Source organism: Bos grunniens, chromosome 20 (genome assembly GCF_055505025.1).
Source record: "Bos grunniens cultivar Pamir isolate PY7600 chromosome 20, Bosgru_T2T1.0, whole genome shotgun sequence".
In the NCBI taxonomy this organism is placed as follows: Eukaryota; Metazoa; Chordata; class Mammalia; order Artiodactyla; family Bovidae; genus Bos; species Bos grunniens.
Window position 1 is genome coordinate 49,434,135 of NC_141184.1, and position 25,147 is coordinate 49,459,281.

Here is a 25,147-nt window from a genome sequence, read left to right on the forward strand (position 1 = left end):
CTTTATCTATCATATAATTTTATTTCTTCAAAAAAATATTTGAAGCAAGAGCAATGAAATATCAGCACATATTAAAACTGGTTAGTGATTATCTAATGCTTTACTATTGCCACTGATTTTTATAATTTTACATGGTTTAATAATTGAAGAAACAAAATGAAGCTTTATAAGAGCTTCATTTATATGTATTCCTCAAATTTTTTCTAAGTGAAGTCATCAGCTACATTTACATCTCCTTAATTATATATGAGAAACACATTCCTTAAAAACTAATAATACATGGGTAAACCTATGGCTGATTCATGTTGATGTTTGACAGAAAACAACAAAATTCTGTAAAGCAACTATCCTTCAATTAAAAATAAATAAATAAAATTTTAAAAACTAATAATAGAAAAGTAACTTCACATTTGTCAATTGTCACTATGATGTCAAATATCTATACATTTTGAAGAAAACAAAAATATATATATACAACTAAAATCTTTTTAGTTGTTTTTGGAGAAGGGTAAATACCAGAGAAGAGCATTTTCTCCATCTTTATGTGGTGTGGAAATGGACTTGAAGGCTATAAAGAAAGAACATAATTCTTTATCCCAAAGAATCCATCTAGAATGGACCACTTGAATGAAGCCAGAAATGACTGTCTAGTGCTTGGGGGCTTTTTAAGAGGATTTGAGGGACTTACTTGGATTCTTAGATATTTGAAATAGGATAACCAACTTTCAGCTTTGAGGTACCTGTGGACCTTAATTTCAGTTGGTTTCTTTCTGGTAAGACGAAGTTTTCCTATGTCCAGCTTCCAAAATGTTATCTCAATTTCACCTGCAAAAATTAGATTATCCATTTTATGTGAGGGAGTTAGAAACTTGGCACTTGACTTTGTATACATAGTGTACGGCTTCTTAGAGTCAGGGCCCTTTGGACACCACAAACGTTGAAAAGATTACGGAGTCCTTTTACCTCATTGATAATTCAAATTTCTACTTTGACACAAAACTTTCATGTATGCTAAAATTAAGAGTTCCTTTCTATATTTTTGAGTGTGAAGTTCTGGAAAACTATGTCAAAGTTGGGCTTCCCGGGTAGCTCAGCTGGTAAAGAAACCACGTGCAATGCAGGAGACCCCAGTTCGATTCCCAGGTTGGGAAGATCCCCTGGCGAAGGGATAGGCTACCCACTCCACTATTCTTAGGTTTCCCTGGTGGCTCAGTCGGTAACGAATCCGCCCACAATGTGGGAGATCTGGGTTGGGACGATCTCCTGGGGGAGGGCATGGCAACCCACTCCAGTATTTTTGCCTGGAGAATCCCCATGGACAGAGGAGCCTGGCAGGCTACAGTTCACAAGGCCGCAAAGAAGCAGATGCTACCTAGCAGCTAAGCACAGCACAGCACACGTCAAAGTTAACTTGTTTATTTATAGAGAAAGAATACTTTTGCTCTGCTGGTACTCTGAACACATCATAATCTGTGGGGCTGTTGCACGCTGTCTCAGCTAAGTTAAAGGGTTCTTTAAAGCAACCCATTATTTTAAAACTTAGAAGTGACTAGAAAAAGCTACTAGAGGTTCTAAGTTTTCACAATTGTTTCAGGAATCAGATTCTAGACTGAAAAAGCAAACACTCAAGTAGTTAACCAGGTAGCTCAGATGGTAAAGTGTCTGCCTGCAATATAGGAGACCCAGGTTTGATCCCTGGGTCGGGAAGATCCCCTGGAGAAGGAAATGGCAATCCACTCCGGTACTCTTGCCTGGAAAATTCCACGGACAGAGGAGCCTGGTAGGCTACAGTCCATGGGATCGCAAAGAGCTGGACACTACCGAACAACTTCACTTTCACTTTCAAGCAGTTAAATGATTAAGTACCACAGGGCTGAAGCCCAACATTGAGATGCTCATTTATGTTCTCCCATCCTCTGACATGGGAGAAGGTAATGGCAAACCACTCCAATATTCTTGCCTGGAGAATTCCGTGGACAGAAAAGCCTGGTGGGTTGCAGTCCATGAGGTCTCAAAGAGTCAGACATGACTGAGCAACTAACACTTCACTTCACATCCTCTGATGCAAAACTAGAATGTGAGACACCTGTGCAGTTTAGACCTATGACCTTCTGCATATGTTACATGAACCTTTGAAAAAACTATACTCTTCAGCTTCAGGACTGCTTTTGTTGTGATTGACAGAGTGCAATTACTGAAATAAGATTGTCTTGAGATGTCTTTCGCAGCCAATGCTACAGACTTCCCCAAATAAAAGTCATGTAGAAATATATTTTTTTAAGTTTCAAAAATAAGGTTAATTGGAACAGAAGATAGAGCTAATTAATTTTAAGCTTGTGCCATATTACTTTATATTTTCATAAACTTGTTTTGGCAAACTTGTTGAGAGCAGAGACTGTCTATCTGTGACATTCTGCACAGTATCCAATGAGGTGATTGGAGAAATGTCCAGGTGTTACATTACAAATCATGTCAACTCTTTTCAAGTTATGTGAAGACATTAAAAAGTATATGAATTAAAATTCACATTAAACTAAAAATTTGATTTTTTAAAACAAATATACAGAACTACCTGAGATATTTTTGTAAAAAGTCCTCTTTTTTGTATGATTCTCCAGTAGTCATGTATGGATGTGAGAATTGGACCATAAAGAAGGCTGAATGCCAAAGAACAGATGCTTTCAGGTTGTGGTGTTGGAGAAGACTCTTGAGAGTCCCTTAGACTGCATGGAGATCAAACCAGTCAGTCCTAAAGGAAATCAACCCTAAATATTCATTGGAAGGACTGATACTGAAGCTGAAGCTCCAAAATTTGGCCACCTGATGCAAAGAACCAACTCATTGGAAAAGACCCTGGTGTTAGGAAAGATTGAGGGCCGGAGAAGAAAGGGGTAGCAGAGGATGAGATGGTTGGATAGCATCACTGACTCAATTGAAGGAGAGGGGAGACTTGCGTGCTGCAATCCATGAGTTCACAAAGAGTCGGACATGACTTAGCTATTGAATGACAATGATGACCAAATTGATTTAGTAAATCCAAGAACACCGCCAATCAATCTGTTAATTAATCAATGTTATTAAGTCCTTGTGATATGAAAAGAATCTTAACAGTTACTGTGTGGAATTTTTTTAAAGGCATAAAGGTTTTGCCCTTAAGAGGTTTATAATTTGGTCAAGAAGAAAAAGCTTAAGTATGTGACTGAAAAACTAACACACATTAAAACATAAATTGCATAAGACAAAAAAACACAAAAGCAGACAGAGGCAATGCATGATCAGCAGTCCAATCTAAATAAATATAATGCTTTTGTAAAAGGAAGAAATTATTGCAGAACAAAATTTGCTATACGAAAATTTCACTATTTAACCAGGAAACACTGAAGGACGGGCCAGCCACACAGACCAGTTGGGCAAGAGTTGCTCCAGTGTTAAGACCAAACTAGGTCAGACTGTCTGGGTATTTACATATCTTCAAGGTTGTGAACTGAGGTTGTAAGCAGGGGAAAGATTGGAGTAAACAAGCTGAGGTTGGAAAACCAAAATGCTGAGTGCCTTGCGCACCTCATGGGAAAACTTCTGCTCTACCAATGGGACGCATTTGATGTGCTTAATATGGATGGATACATTTGCATGTACTCTTACAAAATGGGTAGTATTGTTTCAACTGCATGCTAACTCTGTCTCAGCCTTAATGAGATATAGTTCGCATACCATACAGTTCAACCATTTAAAATGGATTAATCTTCTCTGCACTGATGCAAGACTAGCAACAAGGCCTACTTTCATTCTGTTCTAAGTTATAGCATCTGAACAGAGATGCATTAGGTTTGCTAGTTCTTTCCCCCAACTATGCTGTCTCTGTACCAGTTAAAATCATCTATTAATAGATGCTTCCACTTTATGAAATAGTCTAATTTTTCTAAGCTGTAATTTTTGTTTGAAAATGCTCAGCAAATGATTTTTAAAAAGTCATGAGAGCCCAAAATAATAGAAAATAAAATGAACAAATCATTGGTTTTTAGTACCTTCACAGAGTTGTGCAACTGTCACCACAATATATATTACTATATTCTTATTTTCCTATAAAGAAACTGAACCTACTGGGGAGACACTGCCCATCGCCTCTCTGCCAGTCTTCGACAACCATGAATCTACTTTCTGTCTGGATAGATTTACTTCTTCTGGACATTTTGCATCAGAGAAACCATACAATGTATCTTCTTTTGTGTCTCACTTTTTCACTTAACAAGGTTTATTCATATTGCAGCACAAATAGGTATATACTTCATTCCTTTTTATGGCTATATGATATTTCATTGTATGAATTTACTATATTTTGCTTTATCCACTCCAATTGAATGGATAACTTTTGGGCTATTATGAATAATGCTGCTATGAACATTCATGTACAAGTGTTTGTGTGAACATATGTTTTCAGTTCTCCTGGGTGGAAATGTAAGAATGGAACTGCTGCATCATATGGAATGTCTATATTTAGCATTGGGAGGAACTACCAAACTTTTTCAAAGTAGCTGCACAATTTTACATTCCCATCAGCAATCTCTTCTCAATTTCACCAACACTTCTTATTTCTCTTTTTTGTTACAACCATTGTAGTAGATGTAAAGTGGTATTTCAGTGTGTTTCTGATTTGCATTTCCCTGATAGTTAATATTCTTAGGCATCTTTTCATGTGCTCATTGACAACTTTTATATCCTCCTTGGAGAAATGTGTATTTCAATCCTTTGTCCCTTTTGAAATCAGGTTATCTGTCTTTTACTGCTGAGTTGGAAGAATTCTTCTTATATACTTTAGATACAAGCTATTTGTCAGGGTTGAGTTTCTAATTTCTTAATAATGTCCTATGAAACAGAAAAGCTTTGCATTTTGATGAAGTACAAATTATCTATTTTTTCTTTTGTTTCTTGTGCCTTTGGCATCACATCTAAGAAATGATTATGAAACACAAAGTCACAAAGATTTACCCCTATGTTATCTTACAAGAGTTTTATAATTTTAGCTTTTACATTTGATCCAATTTGAGGTAATTTTCATATATTGGTGGCTCAGAAAGTAAAGCGTCTGCCTACAATGTGGGAGACCTGGGTTCAATTCCTGGATTGGAAAGATCTCCTGGAAAAGGAAATGGCAACCCACTCCAGTATTCTTGCCTGGAAAATCCCATGGATGGAGGAACCTGGTAGGCTACAGTCCATGGGGTGGCAAAGAGTCGAACACAACTGAGCGACTTCACTTTCACATATTCTGAGGTAGGAATTCCATTTCATTCATTTGCACATAACTATCTCATCCCAGAGTCATTGGTTGAAAATACTATTCTTTCCCCATTTAATTTTCTTAACACTCTTGTCAAAAATCACGTGAGTGTGTTAAGTCACTTCAGTGCCCAACTCTGCGCAACCCTACAGACTGTAGTCCACCAGACTCCTCTGTCCATGGGATTCTCCAGGCAAGAATACTGGAATGGTTTGCCATGCCCTCCTCCAGGGGATCTTCTGGACCCAGGGATCAAACCTAGGTCTTTCCATCTCCTGTGTTGGCAGGTGGGTTCTTTACCACTAGCGCCACCTGGGAAGCCCCTAACAAACATCAGCTGACTCTAAATGTGAGGGTTTACTTCTGGATTCTCAGGTCCTTCTATTAATCTAGATGCCTGTCCTTATGCCAATACCACAATGTCTTAATTACTGTTGCTATTTAAACTGTTTTGAAATGTTTGACTTTTCCAATTTTGTTATTTGTTAAGGCGGCATATTTTTTATTCATAGCATTTTATTTTTTATCTACATATCCCTTTTGTAGTTGATTTTGAAACAAAGACCTAGTGATAATTTTACATAAAAGCTGTCTTTTCCTCTTTGTGGAGGTGTCCTGTCATTCTCTGGGTTGATGTAAACACCAAAACTCCTCTTTCTGGAACTGACGGAGGCAAAGCTTCCAAACAAAAGCCTTCTGTGAAGGTGGCAGTTCTTCCTTCTTCCTCCAAGTTCCTTCTTAAAGCAGATCTCGTCTCTTTGCATTGTTTTTTTAAACTCTTGAGACCTTTAGGAGAATTGCTCTATCTCTGATAATTCCAGTCGAACTGCTCAAGCTGAAACTGAGTGAGTGAATGCATTAATAACAGGCTTTTCTATAAACTCCTTTGCTCTATACCTCTTTCCAATGCTCTCTTCCACATTACTAGGGAATAGTTGAGTCTCTACAAACGATCCACGGTCAATTGATGACATTAGTTGAATAAAAGCCAGTTTTAAATGTTAATAGCAGTTAACCAAAAAGAAATCTAAGTCTATAATTTCTAAAATTACTTTACCTATAAATACTTCATATATGTTGTTGCATATAGAAGTAGAACAACTAACACTTATGTAGTACTCTCAGTGTTCCAGACACTATTTAAGTGCTTTTCCTATTTTAACTCATTCATTCCTCTTAATGATACTACAAGGTACTATTATTTTCATCTCACAGATGAGGAAATCAATGCATGTGGAGATTAAGTAATTTGTTCAAGGTTACATTAGTATTAAGTTGCAGAGTCAAGCTGAAACTTGGACAACCTTGCTCCAAAGTGTGTGTGTGTGTGCCACCTGTTCATACCAACATGGTATAATACCATCACATGGTAGAGGTAATTAGAGAATACCACAACACATGATAGTGTGCAGTGTGGTTCAGAGAGTGTAAAAGCAATCAGAGAAGAAAGAGGTCCTTACGAATAAAAATGACTGGAAAAGAACTTCCTAAGTAGAGAAGATAGGAGAAGGCCATAGGTCAGTTTGCTCTAAGTAAATTTACCAAATGATCAAATTATCAAATGACAAATTTGCTAAAATTTGTCAAGAAATTCACTGCAGCTAGTTATGGTAACACTGCAGCTGTTACGTAAGAGCCATCCACATAGCTAAGAGCAGAAAGGGATAGAGGTATCTAAATTGTGAGACTGATAGTTATTTAACAAGTCTAACAAGTCTCTAGCTATAGGGTTATAGCAATGCTTCAAGGAAGCTGAAAAGTGAGGAAAGTCCCCAGTAAGGCAATGAGTTGGTCATTCAGTACATTAATCATTTGTGGAATTGATTTTTGGTGAACTGGCTTATGGCAAATTCACTGTCAATGAATTGATTTTTGCTGCATGCGCCTGATTCAACATCTAGAACTGGAAGTTATGAACATTGGTTTGGTCCTACAATCCCCAAATCAATGACCTTGAATCCTTTTTTACTGTAACCTACAGTAAGGAATACACATTTGCACTTTACAGTGTGACCACACACACACATACACCCCCAAGATTCACATTGCTCTTACCTCAGGCAATGCACTCTGGTATTTTCTATTGTATTTCTTTTTTTTCCAAACTGGTTACAACACAATAAAATGATTTTGCAAGCATTCAATTGGTTATGACCTGCAGTTTAGAAAACCTCATAACAGAAAACCTGTTGTAACTTTGAATACACAGTACAAGGTTAATAGTCCTATAGCACCAGACTAACATGCGTAATACTATTTTGGAGAAAATAACGGATATAATTCTAACTCAGTGTTCCAGGATACAGTTCTCCACTTATAATGAAACAGGGAACATTCTGTCTATTAATACTCTAAATTCTGCTGTGAGGCTGTTGGGAGATCTTGCAGATCCAAATTGCTGGTATTGCTGCCATGACCTGGTGGGTACCTGTGGAGCTAGTTAAGGGGCTGAGGGCAGGAGTTTGCCTTGACCACCAGATGCCTCACTAGTGGGGCTCGTCCTTTTCCTCTACTAAATTTACCAGTTCCACTTTTCACTGCTAGAACTTGCTATCTGGTGACTGTAAGAATTGCTCTTTCCCTTGTTCCACTAATAAACCAAATGCTATTTTTCACTGCCTCTCCTATCCTGAAATCAAGTCATCAATCCTTCAAGCTTTTCTAAGAGGGGTATGGTGCTAGTGAAAAGAAGATGTAGATGGGCCACGTAGGAAAGAAAGGATTACACACAGATTCTTATGGTGGGTTGTCAAGTACAGCAACATTGATTTACCACCATCTTGAGAAAAACCAGACTTGGGCTGGTTTGACAGGGTTTTCAGGTCATCTGGCTATTTTAGGATATTATTTATAATTCAGTGACATATAAATATTAGAGGGAAAAATAATTTTTTTAAAGTATATCATGGGCTATCATATAATGTCCCTTCATTTACCACAGATTTAAACAATTTAGATGCTGGTTATACTTCAAGTGTAAAATGCTGAAGGCCTATTCTGCCCTTTTGAGTTCAATTAAATTTTTAATTACTTGGTAAATGGAACTTCAGGAAGGAGAAGTGACATTTCACTCAAAGACTTTTCTAAAGTTAAGAATTGAACAGCAATATTTTTATGTGCTATTGTTGGCTGATGACCAAACAACACTGTTGTTCAGTTTTAACCAACTCCATTCGTTCAATTCCAAGGGATTTGTACCAAACCTATTGAATGCTAGGACTTCCCCGGTGACTCAGCGGTAAAGAATCCACCTGCAATGCAGGAGCCACAGGAGACACAAGTTCAACGTCTGGGTCCTGGGTTGGGAAGATCCCCTGGAGGACGGCATGGCAACCCACTTCAGCATTCTTGCCTGGAGAATCCCATGGACAGAGGAGCCTGGTGGGCTACAGTCCATAGGGTCGCAGAGAGCTGGACACGACATGACTGAAGAGACTTAGCACGCATGCACACACACTGAATGCTAACAGAAAAGACTGGAGTCAAAGATAAAGAATAAGGAAAATATCTGGGACTTACAAATCTCTGAGATGATGCTCTTTGCAGCTGGAATTTTCCATACTGGAGTCAACCCAAAACTTATTTTAAAGAGAAACTTTGATTAGCATTCCTTCAGTTACGAGGACATTATAAAGCAAAGTGTTTTCATGGAGCCTTTGTTTTAGATTATTTTTCTTTCTCATCCATGTGAGCATCTTTAGAAGAAAAAGAAGAGCTGCACTTTGAAACAGACTTCACTGAACAAGGTGAGTGTGAAGTATTCAGTGTGCAAAACTGAGAAAACACAAAACTGAAAGTATTATATCAGCATTTGAGTATCTTGAATGCCTACTGGGCCTGCTGAATGATCTCACTGAATGCATAAGAATCTGCTCTGGTCCCACATTCTCTGGTGTCACCCTGCTACCTCTGTGAGTTGAAGGGTTAACACTAATGAGGTGACATGGCAGGCATGGTCCCTGTTTGAGTTACTCAGCATCATTCTGAGAAATTTGATTACTTTTACCACCAGCTAAACTTCCAGCTCCAATGAACTGCTGGGACATCTTGTGCTACTGCTCCCAATAGCACTGGCCGAGGACTGTGAGTGATTACGGTATGGTTGCTCAAAAAACCTTCAAATGCCTGGTACCTTATCAGCACTCGATAAATACTGGTTGACTGATTAAGTGCCGCCTGATTATTATACAAGAATACCTTTATTCTTCCTGGAAGCAGTGACATAGAGTGGGAAGAATACCAAATTTAGGGTTAGTAGCCTATCCTGCTAATTTGCCAGCCAAGTGATTTGGGGCAGGATGAAAAGTTCTCCCTGAGGCTCCATTTCCAAGTCTATAAAATGGGAGGAAGAAATCGGTCTCGAAAAAGAGTCGTGCGAGAAATAGGGTGACAGAACGTAAAACATCTGCCTCATGAGGGAAGTCTCAGCAAGCGCTGGGTGGATCAGATCCCAAATCACTCATTCTCAGGAATGAGTACGTCCCTAATGTTGCTCTTTCCACAAATAATTTTCTTCTATATATTTATTTTGTTCTCTGGATTATCTAGTATTCCTCCTCCCTTAAAAACAATCAACTCATTTTTGGCAAAGTACCGATGCAGGCAAAAATAATAGGAATATGAAATATTACAATGTCAATAAAAAAGGGAGGAAAACCTTCTTTGAGAAACTAGGAAGCTCATCAGATAGCTTCAGGCTCCTCTGTGTACATTAATAAGGGAGGCAATGAATCCAGTGGCAAATTCCCTGGGTTAAAACATTTGGAGCTTTTTACAGAGAATCCAACAGATTTAAGTTTATGTCATCCTCTCATCAGGGATGGTCTCCTGGCAGTCACCTAAGCTGGCATTATTGTTAGATTAATATGAAAATTTATGACAGATGCTGAAATACTTCCCTTTAAATAAAATGAAATTAACATCCACGGAAGAAGAAAGAGATACAAGAGAAGGGGCTAAAAATCAACTGAATTAGAAGGGCCACTCCAAACATATGCTCATCCTCTAAAGATACTAACAGCTTGGGTCTGGGACAGGCCAGACTGTTTGGGAGCTGATTTTTCTCTTCTGTGAGACCAGAGGATAATCAGTAACTGCCACGTGAGTAGCAGAGCTGGGCCTGGGCCTGACACTCAGTGAGGAATACTGGTTGCAGACAACACTCTTGCAAAGTCCTGAGTCTCTTCAGCCTTCAATGCAGAACCTTAAGTACCACCCAACATGCAGTCAGCTGTTTCAGGATGATAATTCCTTTTAGGAAAAGATAACAATTTTAAAATTGGCTTAGAAATGTCCTTATATTTCAGAAGATTTTGATTTCCAATGATATTCCCATATAATTTTCATCCCTGAAAATTTTAGTGTCTGAAAAATTTAAAAAACCTAAATCTTCTTGGAATTAGTTCAACTGACTTTGTCACTAGCTCTTTCTAAAGGAGATGACTCTTCAAAAACAAAACTTTGAGACCCTCCGAGATATCAAGTGATTTAAAATAAGAGGAAGTGTTTATTTCCAAGGTCTTATTCTGTCTGGTCCACTGATATCTTAAAATGAGTTGGCACTCCAGTATTTTCATATGTGCTAATGAGCTATAACAACAGTTTCTGTTCAGTCACTAAATCGTGTTTAACTCTTTGCAACCCCATGGACTGCAGCACGTCAGGCTTCCCTGTCCTTCACTATCTCCCGGAGTTTGCTCAAACTCTTGTCCATTGCCCACCCATTTAAATGACTCTAGTAATAAAGAAGATAGTCTTGTGGTTTCCCCCAACATTAGGAGTGCTTCTCAAAGAAAACTCATTCTTAGTTTACCTTTCCCTCTCTCAGACTAGGGTAGGATATGACTTATTTTGTAGGTGACAAATTGAGGAGAGTAAATGCTTCCTTTGAAGCTTTCATATCTTACCATCTTCTCCTACAATTGGTCCTGCAGACACTCCACCACTAAATCATCTGAAACAACAGATGCATCCTGCAATTACCAATAAATATGTGTTTGGGGAGGGCTCTCTGCAGACGTTTCCTGTGTTTTAGAGCCATTACTACATTGACACTTTTACTTTTTCATCTTAGAAATTACTTTTCTTTATAATTTAATTAGAGATGGAAGTCAGTGAAGGTGTCCTCTTAGCAAATGCAGAGCAGTACTAAACTGAGTCCCCAAATCAAGACTGTTTCCCTCACCTCATGAGTTGTATTTTTCACTTTTCTTTTTTAACTTTGCAAAAACACTTTAATTTCTTAATGTACTTAAAAGCATGCTGTGTCCACAGTGTGAATATATCACAAGGATCAGTCTTTCCATGTTACAATTCTTTCCCCCCGCCTTTTTATTTTATATTGGAATATAGCCAATTAGTAGGCTTCCCAGATGGCTCAGTGGTAAAGAATCCAACTCCCAATGCAGGAGATGTGGGTTCGATTCCTAGGTTGGGAAGATTCCCTGGAAAAGGAAATGGCAACCTACTCCAGTATTCTTGCCTGGGACATCCCATGGACAGAGGAGCCTAGCATGTTACAGTTCACGGGGTCACAAAAAAGTCGGATATGGCTTAGTAACTAAACGACATAGACAATTATCAATATTGTGATAGTTTCAGATGGACAGTAAAGGGACTCAGCCATACATATAAATGTATCCATTTATTCTCCCCCAAACTTCCCCCCGATCCAGGCTGCCACATAACACTGAGCAGAGTTCCCTGTGCTATACAGTAGGAGTTTGCTGGTTATCATTTTAAATATACTAGTGTGTACATAGCAATCTCAAGCTCCCTAATTATCCCTTCCCTAACTTACCTTGTAAATAAGTTTGTATCATTTCTTTTTAGATTCCACATGTAAAGGATGTCATACAACATTTCTCCTTCTCTGACTTATTTCACTTAGTATGACAATCTGTAGGTCCATCCATGTTGCTGAAAATGACATGATTTCATTCTTTTCAATGACTGAGGAATATTTCATTGTATACATGTACAGCCATGAAATTAAAAGACGCTTACTCCTTGGAAGGAAACTTATGACCAACCTAGATAGCATATTCAAAAGCAGAGACATTACTTTGCCAACAAAGGTCCGTCTAGTCAAGGCTATGGTTTTTCCAGTGGTCATGTATGGATGTGAGAGTTGGACTGTGAAGAAGGCTGAGGGCTGAAGAATTCATGCTTTTGAACTGTGGTGTTGGAGAAGACTCCTGAGTCCCTTGGACTGCAAGGAGATCCAACCAGTCCATTCTGAAGATCAGCCCTGGGATTTCTTTGGAAGGAATGATGCTAAAGCTGAAACTCCAATACTTTGGCCACCTCATGCGAAGAGTTGACTCATTGGAAAAGACTCTGATGCTGGGAGGGATTGCGGGCAGGAGGAGAAGGGGACAACAAAGGATGAGATGGCTGGATGGCATCACTGACTCGATGGACGTGAGTTTGAGTGAACTCCGGGAGTTGGTGATGGACAGGGAGGCCTGGCGTGCTGCAGTTCACGGGGTCGCAAAGATTACGACACGACTGAGCAACTGAACTGACTGAACTGAACCGTATCTTCTTTATCCATTTACCACGTCTTAGCTATTGTAAACAGTGGTGCAGTTAACACTGGGGTGCAAGTATCTTCTTGAACTATGGTTTTCTCCAGATATATGCCCAGGAGTGGGATTTCAGGGTTATATGGTAGCGCTGTGTTTAGTTTTTTAAGGAACCTCCATACTGTTCTCCATAGTGATTTAACCAATTTACATTCCAACCAACAGTGTAGGAGGGTTCTCTTTTCTCTGTAACCTCTCCAGTATTCATTGTTTGTAGATTTTTTTTGATGATGGCCATTCTGACCAACGTGAGGTGATACCTCATTACAGCTTTGATTTGCATTTCTCTAATAATTAGTGATGCTTAGTATCTTTTCATGCGCTTTTTGGCCACCTACATGTCCTCTTGGAAGGATGGGGGAAGGGACAGTTAGGGAGTTTGGGATCAACATGTACACACTGCTATATTTAAAATGGATAACCAATAAGGACCTACTGTATAGCACATGGAACTCTGCTCAGTGCTACGTAGCAGCCTGAATGGGAGGGGACTTTGAGGGAGACTGGATACATGTATATGTATGGCTGCAGTCCACCTGAAATTATCACAACATTTTTAATTGGCTACACTCCAATATAAAATAAAAAGTTTTTAAAAAATTTAACGTCTATGAAGTACTTATCACATACTGCCATATAGTAAATGCTCAATAAATAATTTATAACTGTTAATAATTTTTAACTTCCTATGCTTCCTGGAAACTTTCCAAGATCCTCTTCCTACAAACTTTCAGATTTGTTTCATGTTACAGATATGACTCCTTTTCTGTCATTCTCTTCTTCTGTATTTCGGAGTCCCACTCCTCAGTTCTTTCTCCCCTTTTCCCTTCCTTCTCTCTTTACATCCCTCCTTCTCTCTCTCTCTCTCCCTTCAATTATTGCCAATAAGAGCTAATTAGAATGCATATAGAAATTAATTATCACCTTCTTCTAAAGAAAGTGCACAGTTACATTTGCAAATGAACTCATATCACTTTCAGGAAAGAGAACTTCTTCCTCATTAGGGAGCAAATGTGATTGATGCTCAGATCCTATGGAGTCTTAGATAGCTTGTGTTTGGTAGCGACCTGTCTCAGCTGGTAAGGAATCTGCTTGCAATGCAGAAGACCCTTGTTCAATCCCTGGATTAGGAAGATCCCCTGGAGTAGGACATGGCAACCCACTCCAGTATTCTTGCCTGAAGAATCCCATGGACAGAGGAGCCTGGTGGGCTACAGTCCATAGGATCACAAAGAGTCAGACACGACTGAGTGACTAAGCACAGCACAGGACACAGCGACCTAAGTCAACCCCCGTTACTTGAGCATCTACTACATGCAAGGCACTGAGCTAGGGGCTCTGGGGAGGCAAGGATGATGAAGAGGAGATGGTCCCTCCCTCTGGGGTCTTATTAGCCGGTGGAAAATGTTGACGTGGACACAAGTGGCTCTCATGCAAGGCAGGCTCTGGAAGTTCTAGGGAAAAGGCATCTTCTCACTTTCTGTACCCCCAGCACCCAGAAGGGGCCTGCCTGTTAGCAGGTGCTTAAAAGTACTTCCTTCAGACGTAGGCAGGAGGATAGAAGTGCACCATGTGTCACAAATTTGGAGAACAAATGTTTTAAAGAACACACAGCTGCCCTGGTCACTTGGGTCTTGGGTGCGGTGCTGGCTTAGCGTGATGCATAACCCTAAACTCCTGTTCTCGAGATCGATGCCTCTCAGGATCCAGAGATGCATTGTTTCACACGCCTTGTCCCCTAGTCTTGACAGGTCGAGAAGGTCTGTGGCTATACTGCTGCCCATGTTGGAGATCAACATTAATTTATAGTTGGGGAGAATCTTACTAGTAGATGTATTCAATAAGAGAAGAGAAAAATAAGCTAACTTGTCAAATCTGTCCCTCTGATAACAGGAATGCAATGGATTCCTGAACAACCGCATGTCATATCCTAGGCGTCCGAGTGTCCATGTCCTTGCTTTTCTTTTTGACCTATCTCGTGGGTCCTGGGCTACTCACTCATTGGGCCAGTATTCACAACAGTAACACACAAACGCTAAGAAAAAATTTGCAATATTAAGTAATGTATATGACCTAGATTTGTATTTGTGTAGGTATAGACAAATCATGTGAAGTATGTTGCTATTCCTTACATTGGCAACCATATGGATATTGAATGCTAGGATTGCAAATAGTTTGATCCTAATAAAATACTTGATTACATTTAATTAAATTTTTTTTAAATTTTAAATTCAATTTTAAATATTTTTTATTTAAAAATTTGATATATCTTTAGTCCTCATCCAGTTAGCCCATCAATGGAACACCAGATATAAATATAATTGTCTTTAATATTTTGTTGCCAGTCATGTAAAAAAAATCACAACTTTACACAGTGTTCAGTTTTGTCTTTATGAAAGTATATATATCAAGGTAGACGCCTAAAATATATTTTATCCACTGTTGGTTTACATTCTGACTTTTAACTAATTTAAAATGTTGTTATGGGGCCTTCATGTGTACTTACCCTGCCCCTTCAAAGGTTGAGAATGGGCCAGGCCCAGGGGTGGTGGTGGCCAGAGTTTGGGTGTGGAGTGGATTTAAGGAAGAGTTTTCAGAAGAAGAGGGCTCATAGGTTAGAGTGGAGGAAAAGATAGCATGACCTGCTCCCAACCTGGGGAACAGATATTGTGGTAGGAGCCCAGGTACAAGACAGGGTGAACTGTGCTGAGAACCCAGCAGTCAACGGTGGTAGGCTGGGCGTGTGATGAAGGCAGGTGGCAGGTCTATGCTGATCTCATTTCTTGACTTTGAGTGGTGCCCAGCACACAGGAGCAAATGCGTTTAATATTTGATAAATGAAAGAAAGAAGGAATCTGGACTCTATGTAACACGGAACCACTAAAGAGTTTGAGTAGACGTGATAGAATCAGAACTGTAGTTAAGAAAGAAACGGACAAGGGTGCCTGAAATTTATTTGAAAGTTTAGCTGTTGGAGGTAGAAAGAGTAATATGCTAACCTACATGTTACTAATTTATATCTATTGTGATTTGTTACTTCATGAACATACAAATGTGGATATTTGTAATTATACAGAATGAATGAAAAAAGAAATCTGGAATCTGCACTCTATATTCTATGTAATATGGAACCACTAAAGAGTTGGAGGCCTAACCAGACATTTAATGGTCCATAAAACTCCTAAGTTTTAGGTATAATGGCTCTAGGGCTGTGCTGTCTGGTAACACTGGTCACTGTCTATATGTGCCTTTTGAGCATCTGAAATGTGACTCAAATGATGTTCAATATGTTCTGAAGAGTAAAAAACACACTGGATTTCAAAGATGTAGTAAAAAAATAATGACAAAATCTCATTAGTAATATTTTATATATTGATTACATACTGAAAAAGTAATATTTTGGATATACTGTATAAATTACATTATTGAAATTAATTTCACTTGCTTCTTTTTAGTTTTTCTAATGTGGCTACTAGGAGATTTAAAATTACATATGAGCCTTGCATTTGCAGCTTGCATTACATTTTATCAGACGGCACTGCTCTAGTGGATATCACTTTTGTATACTTCTTTAGCAGTTTTTACCCCAAAACAATGCAAATCAATTACAAAATGAAGGCACAAATGTTGCAAAAGATGAAGAAGTTGACTAAACCACCAGAAGGGACACCAAACTTCCTGGATCATGTGTAAGGTCTTGTCAGCATAGGACTTAGCAGAGTTGGACCAGTGGACCACAAAAGAAGAGAAAACCAACAAGGACATTGATTCAAAGAAAGAAACTGAATATTACAGAAGGACCTTGGAGAAATGTACGAAGTCTTCAAATATATATATATATATTTTTTGGAAAAATGATAGTCATGATTAAGCCATAAAACTTAAACAGAAGAATATTGCCTTATACACCAAAAAAGAGCAACCAACAGGGTTCAACAGAATTCAAAGAATCATTCAGAGTTGCAAAGGTAAGTAGAATTTGGCTAACTGTGAGATAAATCAAATTTCCTTAGTTGCAGTTTTAAATATAAAATCCCGATTCAGCTGGCTTTCATTATTCACTACAAAAATTTAGTTTCTGATTTTAAATACTTTCAAATATAAGCAAAATATTTAGATGGCTGGTTAATAAAAAGGAATCTCATACGTATATATAGTATAAACTATTTTCCTTTAGATTAAAACATAAGCAACAGGGTTTTGTCTTGTATAGTTTGGGGGTTTTAACCAGTATTTGGGTGGAGGGCCTTGGTCTTTTGAGTATGGGTCCACTATCCAGAGGCTTTCTCACATTTCTCATGGTCTACAGTTTTCACTCTGTCTTTCAAGCAAAGTGAAAACTGAGAGACATGTACAAAGTTCTTATAGAATTGAATGCTTTTTTCTCCACTCTTTCACAATCCTCATATCCATAACTGATTTGACAGAGACTCTTTTCAGTGTCTCGCTTGCACTCATTCTTTCAAGGCATTTAACTTAGTTTTCATCGGAATAACTTTTTGTTTTGCACTTACATAGTCATGTTTAATAGGACTTAATTAAATTCTATAAGGACAGTTACAGCAGCTATAGTCAGATTTGGGAACAAATATGGTGGATTCGCTGAGGTCCATAACTCAAATGGTGGGAGCAGAAGTGAGCAGGTATCATGAGCGTTCATTATGCTGCAGCATCCCTCTGCCTGCTGCACACCACACCAGGAATGACAGGTATCTGTTACTAGATGAGTCAGTAAGTGGAGGTTGGTGAAGAAGCTTTCTACTATAATGTCACCTACTGGCGTGCTGCGATTCATGGGGTCGCAAAGAGTCGGACATAACTGAGCAACTGAACTGACTGAACAGTGTACTTGCAAAAGGTCAACTATCCCATAAATGACAAGATTTCCTGACTCAGGACATCTGGAAACACTTGGAAATATGGACAGAGAACAGAGAAACCAAGTTCTCACCCCAACTCTCTTGCAAGTATTCCATAATAATATTTATAACTCTGATAGGATACCAGCTTTTACTCTATTCTCAAGGTTATCTTCTTACTCTTTATGTCTACCTAAGACAAAGATTTCACAGGGGAGTGAAACCCCACACACAGATGGATCTGAAATTCTAGCAGAGTCAACTTGATGAATACCCACTAATAAAAAATTTGCAAATGGATTGTTTTACTTTTGTAAATATGAAAAACAACAAACAATATCTCAAGAGAAGAAAATTGCTTGTGTGTGCATAATAGGTATTTAAGAAACACAAGGTGAGTGATATACAGACTGAAATATTTCTGCCAGTGCCTATTAAATTTGTTCATTCTACATCAGTGTTTATGCACAAGAAGGAAATGCACCAATATTAAACTGGATCCTCCAAATGAGTGAGATTCAGGAACTGAAGTATGACTTAGGTGATTCCCAGAAGCACCATGTGGAAGCAGTGATCTGTAAAATATTGACGTAAAGGTTACCAAAGTTGTCATAGCATAAATGAAATTACTGCAACATTTGTGTCTGAGAGAGAATAGAAATAAAGAGGTTGGAAATAGGAACTGGAATTTTCAGTGTACAAGCAAACTTGGAAGAGTCACAAGTCTCCTTTATGTCATTAAAGAAATCAAATTAAGGCAATTTGACATATATCTTTACGCAGTAATATAAAGCAGGACCCAGCAGCACCAAACTAGAGACAGAATTTTAACCACGCTTAAGACGCAAAAATTTTGGTAGCAATTCAACAGGTTAAAGTTTCTTCAAAGAAGACTTTATATCAACATATGATGGAGGAAGAACACCCTTTTCAGTCAAGCACATCCTTTATAATTCTTCCTTAAAAAATAAGTTTGTCAGGGCAAGGTGCATAATGACAACTCGAATATATACACAAAAGATTAAAGGGGGAAATCACTCAAAGCACCAAAAACCAGGTGAAAGACCAGCACTTAAGGTTTTGCCATGGCGGTGTGATGGATGGAGGCCAGAGACTGTGGCTAGTTGATAGTACTGTGCTCTTCTCACTCGGTCCCGTTTTCATCACTGTGCACAAATGAAGAGGCTGAAGTAAATGTTTTACTGGATCCCGTTCTGTTTTGCTACTCTGGCCAAACTTCAAAATTGGAACAATTTTGAAAAGCTAAAGGCATCTACCTACTTTTCTCATTTACAGTTAACTAAGTACATGTGTTTAAATTTAAAGGTTTTCTAATCTAAATAAGAAAGAAGTTTATCCTTCCCAACGTAGGTTTTGGTGGGTGTAACAATCCGGGAAGACCTAGGAAATAACTACTGTTTGCTTTGGATGATACACTTGGCTACCATTAAAAGACTGTATAATCATAGCCTAACTGTAGACTTCAAATTCTAACAGATTTATCTAAAGTTTCAAAATTTGTACCGTTGGATGTAACTAAAACTAGCTTATGGCAGACTTCGTAGCAGTTAACACAGAGCTAATATGAAATCTGAACCCGCTTTAAAAATCCCTCGGATATCACCATCCTCCTCAGTTACCATTTATAGCCAAGAAAGAGGTTTTCATTTTATCTGTTTCCAAGAAATCAAAGGAATTATTTTGTAGACAGTTTAGACTTTTGTCTAAATATATGAACACTGACAAGTTAGCGCTCTCCTTTCTCTTCCTGAGCAGCTCTCTCCCTCCACGACGCTCCCCGACCCTACCCGCCCCCGCCTTAATCTCTGTTTCACAAAGTAAATCTAGGGACTCGGTTCCGGGCTTGAGGGAGATTTCTCAGCACTGACACACCGGCTGGAGGAAAAGAAGGGAGGGGAGAAGTAAAGGCGACAGGGAAGCCAGAAGAAAGGTCTAAAATCATTAACATGTAAATGGTGCTTTTCCATTCCAAAGCACCTTATCGCCAGACGCCCTCAGGGACTAGCAGGGTTCGTGACGCCGTTCTGGGTAGCTCGGGCTCCGCGGGGGTGGGGGCGGAGGGAACCCGACTGCAGCCCGACCCTGCGGGGAAGAGGGACGTGCAGCCAGAGGCATAGGGCTCGGGGAGGGTCAGAACCTGGCGGAGGATGACAGCAGCCAGGACTTCCTGGTTCCTTCCCCAAACATGCTGTGGTCCTGCATATCTGCCTTTCCCAAAGACAGCGGAGGAAAAAAAAAAAAAAAAAAGGAAAAAGATTTATAACGATTCACCTCGACCACCCCCCCCCCACCCCGACCCCATTGCCCGGTCCTCTCGGTCTCCCTCTAGCTGGGGGCGAAACAGTGGGTGAAGAGGATGTCCCAAACCTGGGATTTCAGGTTTGGAACACGATATTCCAGAAACTTCTGTTTTATTTGTAGCACGATCTGGGGGTGGGCAAAAGATGAGGAAAGCTTTTTTTATATATAAACTTGTGTTCTGGGTCCGCGGCATCACGTCAGCTGAACACTGGGTTTCTTTTGCTTTGCAGCAGGCGAGCGCCCCGGGCGCCACCTGCGCGTCCCGCGCGGAGTGGAGGCGGGGGCGGGGGTAGGTCAGTCCGCGCCCGGGTTCCCCGACGCCCACTGCAACGGGCATGCGAATGACAGACTGCAGACCCTCTGGCTTGCGCCCCCTTCAACGCACCGTCCATCAAAGCTCGAATTGCAATTCCCTTAGGGCGAGCGCCGGCCAAGCCGGGCCGAGATTGCGGCGGAGAGGAAGCGGAGCTCCGCCGCCGAGGGGCTCCTCCTCTCGCCGGTGCAGCCCGGGACTACCTGGCGGCACGGCGGGTGAGGCGCGCGAACCCTAGCGCGCCCCCGCAGCGGCCACCTCGGCAGCCACCTCGGCGGCCCGCGCGCGGGGCTAAGAGCCCACTCCCCACCAAAACCGGCGGTTCGCCGTCCCTGCCGTCCTCCCCCCACCGAACCCCACGCGCCCTCCCGTCCGTCAGTCCCGGCCGGGGGCCCGAAGGGCCGCGCTCACGCAGCTGGCGCAGCCAGCCCTACGCTAGAGGCGCAGAGCCCGCCCTCCGCCCCCTGCACTCTCCCCGCCCCCTCCCTCCCTCGCAGGGGCCGAGCGAATGTAGCCCGCGAGAGAAAATGGCGGCGGCGGCGGGGAATCGCGCCTCGTCCTCGGGATTCCCGGGCGCCGGGGCGGCGAGCCCCGAAGCGGGCGGCGGCAGAGGGGCCCTCAAGGCGAGCAGCGCGCCCGCGGCTGCCGCGGGGCTGCTGCGGGAGGCGGGCAGTGGGGGCCGTGAGCGGGCGGACTGGAGGCGGCGGCAGCTGCGCAAAGTGCGGAGTGTGGAGCTGGACCAGCTGCCCGAGCCGCCGCTTTTCCTCGCCGCCTCGCCGCCGTCCTCCTCCACTTCCCCGTCGCCGGAGCCCCCGGACGCGGCGGCGGGCGGGAGCGGTTTCCAGCCTGTGGCGGTGCCGCCGCCCCACGGAGCCGCGAGCCGCGGTGGCGCCCACCCTGCCGAGCCGGCGGCCGCACCGGACAGCGGCGCCCAGAGCCCCGCGGGGGCCGAGCCGGGGGAGAAGCGGACGCCCGCCGCCGAGCCGACTGCGGCGGCCCCGGCTGGGTGAGCAGCGCGGCCCGGGGAGCGGCGGGGACTTGGGGGGCTGGCGGGCTATTGCAATGAATGAACCCCAGCATCGCGCAGGGCGTCCCGGGGCTCCGCAGAGCAAGGCTGCGCGCGGCTATCCGGGACCCAAGCCCTCGGGCACCCCCTTTGACCCTTCCAGCTTCGGGCGGCGCCCCGGACCTGGCCTGGGGGACCGGACGGGGGCCCGGGGCGGGGACGTGCTGGAGAGTTTGTTATTGTTTGCAGACATGTGACAGGCGTGCGAGCCGCGCTGCTTGGACCAATTGAGATAAGGTGTGGGGGGCCGGGCTGGCTTTGTGGGGCTCCTGGGATCGGGGCTCTCCGAGGAGCCCCGGAACAGGACCCTGGCGCTGCCCTCCGGGTCAGGCTGGAAGAGGCGAGCAGCAGTGCGGCGGCGGCGGCGGCGACCCCGGACCTGAGTCCCGGGGGGCGCGGGGGTGAGGCCTGAGCCTGCGGGCGGGCGGTGTAGGTGGGCGAAGTAGGTGGGCAGCCCTGCCCGAGGCCGGGTTGGGGGACCGGAGGGCGGCGGCGCAGAAAGCGGTGGGGTTCCCCGGGCCGTGACAGGCAGAGCCTCTAGGCAGGTACCGGAGGCCGGGCCGGAACGGAGGCGGCGCGCCCCGAGCGCGGCCGCAGGGGGTTCCGGGTGGACGGCTCTGTAACGCCTGTCAAAGCGGTGCGGGCTGACGGGCTGCAAGCTCTCGGGGGCTTGCGGGGTGTTAGGACTGAGAGTTTTCTAATCGCGTCCCCCAAGGGACTCCTAGTGTCCTGGGGAATACAGACCGCACCACGGAGACTTGAGTGACTTCTGTTTGGAGTTTGAATTTGGCCTTTGAAGTTTGCATTTGGCGGAGTGGTGTAAGAGCCAGGACCGGATGTGTCAGCCATTCAGTTGCAAAGCGGTAGTGCCTACTCCCCGCAGCCTCTCCGGCGTGGTTGGGGACCGCGGCGCGGGTGCGGTGCTTCCTGCTCCCTGCAGCTGCGTGGGCCGCCGCGGGATTCCAGGGGACCCAGTGAGGTGTGCTCCGGGGCCCTAGGCTGCCTGCGCGTTACGGTATGTGCAAGGTAACTCAGGCCAGCCGTTCCTGGCCTGGCTCTTTGGCAACTAGAAATTTTTGTGTGAGGAAATTCTTTTAAATGTGACAGCCATAGTCCTTGTGTTTGTTTGTTTTAAAATCTAGTGAATGCAGAGCACAGGTTTGAGGGGTGTTTTGAGTTGCTGGAAATGTTGTGATAGTCACCCGTTTCCCTGTAGGGTTTCCTGACCTTTATTCTGAATGTTTTAAAGTGCCTTGTATTGGTTTCCCTTGTGAAACGAATTTGACAGTAGGAATCATTGGCTTTCGTTAATTATCTAGTGATTTGGCACTTTTGGGGGCAACTTGATTATTTGTTTAAAACCGCAGTTTGTTGATTGCTACTTAGAAGTTGCCCCCTTCTCTTTCCCCACTTCGCGGGGGAGGGAACCCTAAAAATGTGGTCCGCAGTGTGCCATGGCAATGTTGAGAGGAACGGAGACTTGTGACTGTGCTGGTTTTCTGTGTGCACTTGTACATGTAGCTTAGTCTTACAAGGGTTATGTTTCTCTACTGCTCCTTTGCAGATTGCATTAGAACTTGACTGGAAAGATTCGTTGTAGGCGATTGTTACTACAAGTGAGGTCCAGTTAAAGATATTAAACCCTGAATTTGAGAGGTGAATTTTGTCTTATTCCCATGATACTAAGTTTTGGGATGCAGTAAATAATTTAGCAAGCCTCAGCATTCTAGCCATCTTAACGAGCTATGAATATAGTAGAAGAGGAACCACTGTAAATTAATGTATAGATGTTTAGTGCTGTCTCCACACAAAATAAGAGGACGAAAGTGAAAGCAGATAGAATTCAGGGAGTGAGTAGTCCATGTTTAATTTTTGCATTTTATAACCTAGTTTTTCCCCCTCCCCTTTTTGGAAAGGGTGGATTATAATTGCACAGTATATGAAATAATAGACTAATGGGCAAAATCATTTTTTTAAATGAATTTCACTGGCCAGAATGCTGTTTATTCATCTCAAATAATATAAACATTTCATTTATAGTAAAATATTGATTTCCTCTACTTTTGAAATAGTTTTTTCCATATTGCCTTGTTCATGGGGTTGAAATTCATTTGAATCTGTTGGTATAAGCACTTTGACTGTAAGCAGTAAAATTGCAATTGAACTTTACTTTTTGGATAATAGGTACATTCATACTTTAGTAGGATCATCTAACATCGAGATTTTGAAATATTTTTATGTTTCAGTAGTACTGTACATCTGGACACCCATCTGTTAAGACCTGTCGTATTTTTTTTAAAGAGAATTCCTAAAGTTTTTAAATTTCATAATTTCTTCAGTTTTTGATCTTTGGGTGTAGAAATTGAAATTGTGGAAAATACAATTTTGTAGTGTAAATAATATAAATAATACTGATATTAAAAATAGAAGATTTTAAGTCCACCCGTCTTTTTCAGGTTAGTAACTGAAATCAGTGAAATTTTTTTGCCTGTAAGTGGCGCCCAAGGGTTTGGGATTTTTTCCTTCTATTACAGAATTAGGGGCTTTTTCTTCCTATTTACTGTCTTTGAAGAGAAATTACAGTGTTACTCTCCATTGAACAGGCTATTGTGAGTTTGGTAGATATAATTACTCCATCCTATTTTTGTAACTTAAAAAAAAAAAACACCTAACTATCAATTTGCTGGCCCCATGAAAGAACAAGATATGCTGTACTTGTTAATGTTAGTTTTTCCTTAAAACTGAAGCTGTTTCATAGGCTGCTTTTATATCCTCATATAGCCCTCAGCTTTCACTTCCTTTTAGAAGCTTCTGGACTAAAAATATAATTTACTGAGTTTTTACTAAAGGAGGTGTAGGAAAATTATTGCCCCAAAATAAGTTTTTTTTTTTTTTTAATTGGTGATTTTATAAAATGACAGAAGTAGTTACAGAAGTTAGTCTTACATGAATTTGTAAGTTTTGTAGTTAGGAATTGTCTCCAAGTTTTATTTTGAATCAGGTAAGAAAATGAATGCATTCTTCAAAGATTATTAAATATAGTTTTGAAAGGGAAAAAAATATTAGAACTAGAATTGTTGCCAACTTTAGTTTTCTTTTCATATCTGATTCTGGCATGAGTGACTGGTTAACCAACATTCCTTAATACATTATTTCCAATATGCTATAATAACTCCATTTTGCTAGATACAAAAAAAAACAGGAAGTAGCTCTGTTCATCGATATTCTTTTTCACATCTCCTATAGTTCCTCAAGCATATGTTGCACGTTTTAGAAATGGTTGCTGACTTACTGACTTGGAAGATTTCAAAATATGGAATGAAAGGAGTGTTCTTTGCTTTCAACAAGAGCAAAAGAACCAGCTACAGCTTGCCTAGGCTGTCTGCTGATCAGCCCTTGACAGTTGCTGGGAGCATTCCAGAAGAAATGCTGGGGTGGCTGGGGCAGTTAATAGGGAATGGATTCCCCTGAGGAAAAACATGGGGCATTCAGAAGTTCTCTGAGTTGGAAGGCACAACTTTTGCATTTTGTATCCAGTCTTCTTGGGTTGAGGGTTATTTTTCTTTGAGGAAGGCAATAGGAGAATGTGGCATGGAGAAGCATTAGTCTCCAGAGGCTCCTTAAGAGCTGCAGAATTTTGTACTTCCAGCCTTGAAATGCCTTGCTATATCAGATATACCAGGTATATTCCTTAGACTTGGTTGTTTTCTTCAGTCCTGGCCT

The 25,147-nt window shown here is 41.7% G+C and overlaps 1 protein-coding gene across 4 annotated transcripts in view; it reads left to right on the forward strand.

Annotated features, from left to right (window-relative positions):
* Nucleotides 1-20,848: 20,848 nt before the first annotated feature.
* The window catches only part of MAP3K1 (mitogen-activated protein kinase kinase kinase 1), a 77,083-nt gene continuing 72,784 nt past the window's right edge, over nt 20,849-25,147 (forward strand). Inside the window, exon 1 of one of the 4 annotated variants that reach the window (XM_086361790.1) lies at nt 20,849-21,364. In XM_086361790.1, coding sequence (XP_086217916.1) covers nt 20,886-21,364 — 479 coding nt within the window. In that variant the 5' untranslated portion in view covers nt 20,849-20,885. Of the gene's footprint in view, nt 21,365-21,690; nt 21,826-22,037; nt 22,451-25,147 lie in introns of those variants that run through there. The other 3 variants (XM_086361791.1, XM_086361793.1, XM_086361792.1) reach the window with 3 other exon arrangements.